The following is a 6,823-nucleotide window of genomic DNA, read 5'->3' as shown; positions in this document are numbered from 1 at the left end:
CTGTGTGACAGCAGTCTGCTTTACTAATTAGAGAATAATCGCAATAAAGAATGCCAAAAAAGTATTAGCTAGCTTTGTTTTAGAAGCGGGCATAAGCTCCCTGGGCAGATTGTTGAATGATTTTGCATTGAACCATTTATATGGTTCCAGTGACATTTTATAGTTCAAGTAACAGTGTATGTAATATGGTGCATATTTTTTCCATTTTTAGCAGACACAGAGCTCGCTTGTTGAGCAAGGCCTCGCTGTGGCGTTGAGCAGCAGCACACCAGCTGCCCAGGCCTGCTGCTCTGCTCGTCTCGCCTCAGCCTCCTCACGGGATGTTTGGGTCTTTCACCACGGCCATGGTAAACCCAATAAAAACCGACACAAGGATTCTGATTCACACTTTATTTTCTGATTCACTCCACTCTTGGTGATCCCCTGTTACGGGGATCCCACAAAGGGCGCCAAGCCTGGCCCCACCCGCCCCAGTGTTGTCCCGCCGCCATGATGCCCCCGCCGCCATTGCCGCGGCCGTTACGGGCCCACCCCCGCCATGGCCAGACAGAGCAAGCCGCGCCCCCTTCCGATTGGTCAGAACGCGCGGCACACCGCGCAGCCCTATTGGCCAGCGCGGCTGTCACTCAACCTCGGGGGCGGGCCGCCGCCTTCCGTTGCCTCTCCCCGTTGCGGCTGCGCGGCCGTTAGGCGGTGGGCGCGCAGGCTGCGGCCCGTCCGCGCTCCGCCCCGGCGCGTCACGTGACGCGGGCTCAGTGTTTACATTCGAAGCGGGCGCCCCCGCGCCGCCCCCCCCCCCCCGCTCCCCTCCCCTCCCACCCCTCCCTCCCTCGGGGCCGCGCGCGCCGCCCGGCGGTGCCCGTTTCGCTTTCACTTCCGGGCGGCCGAGGGCGAGCAGCGGAGGCGCGGAGCCGCCCGCAGCGCCCCCCCCCACCCCCCCACCTCAGCACGGCCCCGGCCCCGGCCCGCCCCTCCGCGGCCCCACCCCCGCAGTGAACTGAGGTTCCCCTTCCCCTCCCCCGCCCGGCGCACACACACACACACCACACACACACCGAGCCTTCCTCCGCCTCCTCCTCCTCCTCCTCCTCCTCTTCTTCCCCCCCCCCCCCCCCTCCTCCTTCTCCTCCTGCGCCGAGGCAGAGAAAGGGAAGGGCAGGGAGGAGGCGCCGGGCCTGGCTCTACCCGCCCCGAGCCGCCGCCGCACAACATGGAGGAGCTGGTGGTGGAGGTGCGGGGCTCCAACGGGGCCTTCTACAAGGTACCGGCTGCTCGCGGCCCGCCCGGGCCTCCGCGGAGGGAGCGGGGCCGGGAGGAGGAGGGGGAGGAGGAGGCGGCGGCTCCTCCCCGCGCTGAGGGAAAGCGGGGGCCCCGGGGCAGGGAGGAGGAGGAGGAGGAAGGACAGCGGGGCTGGGGGGGGGAGGGGGGAGGGGGAGGCCGCGGCGAGGCCCGCGCCGTGTGCGAGGGGAGGGGGCCGCGGCTGGGGGCTCGTTGGGCCCGGCCGGGGAGGGGGGAGGCCGCGAGAGGCCCCCGGAGGCCTAGGAGGCCGCGGGCCTCCCCTATTGTGGGGAGGGGAAAAGGCGGAGGTGGGGGGGGGGAGGCCGGGAGGGCCCCGGGCCTGGTCTCCGTGGCGCCGAGGCCGGGCCCGGGCCGTTAGCGGTGAGCTCCGCGGCCGCTCCGGGCCCGTTAGGTGCGGCGCCGGGCCCGGAGGCCGCCCGCAGGGCTCAGCGGCGCGGCTGGGGACGTCGCCTGCGGATATTAAAGAGCGTTGCTGGACCAAAAATGCGTGTGCTGAGTCGCTGAGTGCTTTTATTTATCTAACGTGCGTCTTACCGGCGCTGCTCGGTAGCGTTCCGTGTTTATGCCCAAGCCCTTGCGCTGAATAAAGCCGTCACCGAGTCCTCCATATACACCCCGAGCACTTAACGCCTTTATGAATACCGCGTAGTGCTGCTGCAGCTCGGCGTGTGTTAATTAAGGGCCTGTTAATTAATAGGGTGTGCGCTGTGCTTTTACACTGTGCACAGAAAATCAAAGTTTGAACACTGGGTTTGGGCCTACCCTCACTGGCACGTGCACCTGTTATGAACGTACCAGAAACTGTCATGGATCAGTTTCCACAAGTTTACCATCATTTAGGTGCTGTAGTACTTTAAAATATGGGCCCAGCTATTGAGCGACATCCAATATTTATGTTAGCAATGAAGGCACAGATAGAATTTCACACTCTGATGGTAGTGTGGCAGGGCAGGTTGGTATCCAAATCGTAGACTTCCAACACCGTTGAGTTGTTGGCTTTCTTCCTTTTTCTGTTTCAAAGAAAATGAAGAAATTTATTTATTTTTTTAAATCCATAAGATAATTTCATATTCTGGAAAGATCCTAAGATAAAGAAAAAGGTAAGTATGACAAGTTTGTAAATATGGTACACAGAGCATCCTGTGGGTTTGCAGTGTTGCAGTCAGGGTCCTGGATCTATATATTGCTTCCTGGAATTAAATTTATTTAGCACTTAACAGAAATCAGTTCTAATTTTTTGAAGATGCAGTATTTGCTCATGAAGAAATACAAGGTATAATATGTCGCTTGAGAGAATTTCTGACAAGGCTTTTATCAAATTTTATGACTATATTTACACAAAATAGATGATAAAAATGATACTGTACATGCTTTAGTGGTCAATATTGTTAAAGAAACCTGGGCCAAACTGAAAGCTTCTGGCACTTTTTTTTGCGATGTTCAGTTTTGATGTCATGATGTCCTTTTTCCCTGCCCTCCATAAAATACCCAACATATTTCTGGTTGTAGTTTAAGTAGCAATCTCAGATGAGCGTATTGATACTCACAGGGATTTATTCATTATGTTTTAGTGTGGTTTAATGTATCCAAGTACCCATAGACATTGCGTCCACAGTGCATATTATGTTTGCCTTTTAACTTTTAGAAATTCAGATACAAGAATTTTTTTTTTTTTTGGTCTCTTAAACTTACCTAACCATGAGGAGTTGGCTAAATTATCTAAGGGGACTTAACTGGGGCTCTTAATGAGTACTACCTGCCTAGATGCAGCATCAAACTTGAGATAAATGGAGCAACGGATTATTTTAAGCTAAAAATTAAGAAATCTTATGCAGTAATATTCAGCATACATAAGCAATTTTCTTCTAGCTTGAATTACTTAAATAAAAGATTTGCAACTGGAATTCATCATAATCTTTAGGTATCACACTGTTAGTAAGTAATTTGTTAGAATATTTTCTTGTGAGTTTTATGCCTGTCTCGCAGATCCAGAATTTGATTATAAAATGAATTGATTGATCCAGCATAACAAGAAGTGTTATGATGTTAAATGCAGATTTAATGGCAAGATTTTATTTATTTTTGTTGAAGTTTTCTTTAAGCAGCTTCCTGAGAAATGTTTAGTGTTATTGTTGTAAAACAAATAAAACATTTTTTATTCCATCTCATGGTTTATTGATACTTAGTTTCATTGGCTCTGAATCGTTCTGATGATCTTCATTAGAATATATATGTGTTTTGTAACAACTCCTACATCCTGATACTAGGACGTGGAGGGGAAGAATATAAGGCTGCTGGAGTTGTGAAGGTACTATGTGATAGAAATAGGTACCTAACAGCCACCTGAGGTTTTCATAGCCTTTTTGTAACTCTCTGTTAAGACCTTATGATTTCAAGTCCCTAAACAGTTTCATTTTTGAGTGTTCCCAGCAGCATCTTGATCTTGAAAGTATAAAACTGGTGTCTAATTGGCACCTAAGCTCTACTGAGAGCCATGAACCAGGCTTTTCTCTGCTTGTGTTACCTGTGGGACTTGATCCAGAGTACGTGCTGAGATGCATCTGAAGGGATCATGTTCTGCACAGAACCCAAGAGATGGTTTTGATACCTCAGGAGGTAGAGCATGCATTCAGCGTGTGGAAGATGTTAATTCACGTTTCATACTGGTCAGGTGCGTTGCTTCACAGAGTTCTGGAATGCTTTGGTTTGATTGCTGCACTGGAGACTGGTTCTTCATGTATGCATTATTACATTGACTAATTCAAATATTTGGTGAATGCATCACAATTTAATGAACTTTTTCTCCTTACCTGTGTGAACTATTCCATGGAAAGTGCAGTCAGTAAGCATGATTCAGGAATAGTCAGTAATCCAGTATCTAGAGATGCTTAGTCATGACTTGATAGATCGCGTGGCCCAGAATCCCTGGAAAGAAAAGATTAAATCCCCTTATTTATTTTGAGAATAGTCCAACAAACAGCCAGGGCTGCAAATCCTAAGGGGAGAGAACTGCTCTTTCAGAGCGCACAGCTAAGTAACTAAACCTTGAAGACGTGTGCTGTTAGGGCATATCTTTTCACATCTTGTTGGTTAGTATGGTGTGGTAAATGGGTTTTTTAAGCTCTTGTTCTCAGAGGACAAATAGACAGTCCCTTGTCTAATCTTTCAAGCACTAGCTTTAGATACTTTTCCTCTGTAAAAGGGCATGTGCTGGATGCTTTTCCAGCATGGGATTTTTTTTACTCTCCCCAGCTTGGGAGTGATTCTCTTGTATCCTGCTAGAGATGGAAAGCATCCTGTTTGAGGCAGATTGCTTCAGATATTTGTTTTTAACATCTACATGTTCTCTGTAATCAAGTTTTTCCACTTCTTGCTCTATAACCTTGTTAAAATATTCAAATTCTTATCCTACTATCTTCAGTGTTCTGCCATGGTTTCATTAGTTTTCTAGATATTTCACTTTTCTGTTGAAGCTGCAATTGACGAAATCATTCATCTTAGTTCTTCTTCACTTCATGTCTATGTTAACGACTGTACTCAGGGCCTCCCTTTGCATTCCATACCATTTTTTTTTTTTTTTTTGCTTTCACAGCTTCACACAGATGTACCCTCAGCAAATAACTATTTTCAGTCTCTTTGTATAGTCTTAATCATGTCTGCTCAGTCCTTCTGAGGATGATAGCCTGTACCATTTTTCCTGATCTTGTAATTTCTGTGACTTTTCTTATTTCCTAGTCTGCTTGTTTGTATGGCGGTATGCCTGTTCTCAGATTTGGTAGCCATCCTTCCTTCTAACAGGTACAAAATGGTTCACAACTGTTAGGCAAACAGTAGATGAACATTTGTATAAACATAACACTTTCATCTTAGAGCATTCTTTCCCTGTTTTAACTTAAAATGTTATTATCCTCTGTTATTAAAAAGTTTGACACTACTTGCAGCTAATGTAAGACAAAAAAAAAAATCAAAACACTTTGTGGCAGCTAGTGCCTTTTTGTTCTTTTGAAGTTTCTGTCATGCCATTTAGCACAAAAATAACAAATACACTGCAATTTCCAGAAATTCTCATTTTGTATCTAAACATTCATACAATTTAGACCACATCTTTGGCATATAACTGTTCTTACAGTATGAATGGTCATGTGAGGAAGACCATAACATGCCATTGTTTGATTATAATCTCTTTTACTTAATTATGTCTGAAGCATGGAGATAAATGCTAATGGCTAATGTGACTGAAAGTCAAATTTGGTGTAGGAAACTTACCACACTTGTATCTTTCACATCAGAGAGGAACAAGCAGATTTGGTCGTTGTTTATGTGTACAGAAGTACACTTTGCAAAAGGAAACCTCTTGGTGATTTGTTTTTCTAATGTATTCTTATTTGGTACAACTGTTAGTGATACCACAGCTGCTGTAGTCATTCAGTGTCCTGCTTTCTCATTTGAGTTCCATCTGATTTCAGCGTGTCTTTAATGTGTTGTTTTTTTCCCCATGTATGTGTTCATGTTTATCATAGCCAGTGTTCTGTCCCTTCTTGAGTGTGCCTTTCAAGCCCAAATATATGCATCTTTGGGTTTAAATTTCAATGCCTAACTTGTACTCTTTATTTCCAGAAAGCCTGGTGAATGCTTGTTGTGCTTTTCATAATACTCTGTGTGAAATCAGTGGCTCTTCTCTGCCTTCAGTGACGTCTGGGACTAGCTTGTCCTGTTACTGTGAATTTGGCTTGTGATGTTAATGGTCTGTCACTTCTTTTTAGCTTTGTGTATAGTATTATGTGTACCAAGAATATAGAATACAAAATACAATTGTGTTAAGTTTTAGTTTTCATAATGCATTAATAGTTGAGTTTTTTTTACAGGTTCTTATAAAATTTAGAAATGTTTTGAGGCATTTAAATTTATACTTAGAAATGTAGAAAGGCTTAAGTGTTCAAACTTAAATGTACAAATTAATTTTACTTACTAGAGATATTAAATTCTTATACCTGTGAAAAATAGAAATAATTCTATATGGACTTGGAAAAATGTTCTGGCCAAGGTGTATCTGAGTTTTTTTTTCCTGTGTCACAAGATTGTAACTGCAGAACAAGGAAAACTGGCTTTCTGTGATTAGTTGGGATTAGGCAACAGTGTATCTGGGCTATTAATGTATTTTGTCTGGTTAATAGTTTTGTAAGCATAAAATTCATTATGAAAGTAGCAGAAGTGTTGTATACTTGAAATGAGGTACTTTGCAAGGTATCCCTCTCCTCATAAGATCAGCAAGGCTGGAAAATAAAGAGCAAATAACAGTGTTACGACATCAACTTCTTTGGCCAGGCTGGAGCAAAAGCAGGTACTCCCATCTATGAACTCTGTGTAAATCAAAGAAACTGTCAATTTTATTATATCCACTATTGATAATCTGTATTGATGCTACTTGGGTGTGGTCAACAGGCATCTCAGTGTTCCTGGTTCAGGTGTCTTTTTGGTTTTGGGTTGAGACCAAAGCAATGTCGAAGTCACTCTTCTTCCTTAA

The 6,823-nt window shown here is 45.1% G+C and overlaps 1 protein-coding gene across 5 annotated transcripts in view; it reads left to right on the top strand.

The window, feature by feature from the left end:
* Nucleotides 1–960: 960 nt before the first annotated feature.
* FMR1 (fragile X messenger ribonucleoprotein 1) overlaps nt 961–6,823 on the top strand; it is a 31,292-nt gene continuing 25,429 nt past the window's right edge. The window contains exon 1 of one of the 5 annotated variants that reach the window (XM_068696806.1): nt 961–1,261. In XM_068696806.1, the coding sequence (XP_068552907.1) occupies nt 1,211–1,261 (51 nt within the window). In that variant the 5' untranslated portion in view covers nt 961–1,210. The remainder of the gene's footprint in view (nt 1,262–6,823) is intronic. The other 4 variants (XM_068696803.1, XM_068696804.1, XM_068696805.1 and 1 more) reach the window with 4 other exon arrangements.

The sequence above is a fragment of the Anas acuta genome, chromosome 13 (assembly GCF_963932015.1).
Source record: "Anas acuta chromosome 13, bAnaAcu1.1, whole genome shotgun sequence".
NCBI lineage: Eukaryota > Metazoa > Chordata > Aves > Anseriformes > Anatidae > Anas > Anas acuta.
The sequence above is the reverse complement of the archived record's forward strand: the minus strand, read 5'-3'. Positions and strand labels throughout refer to the sequence as shown.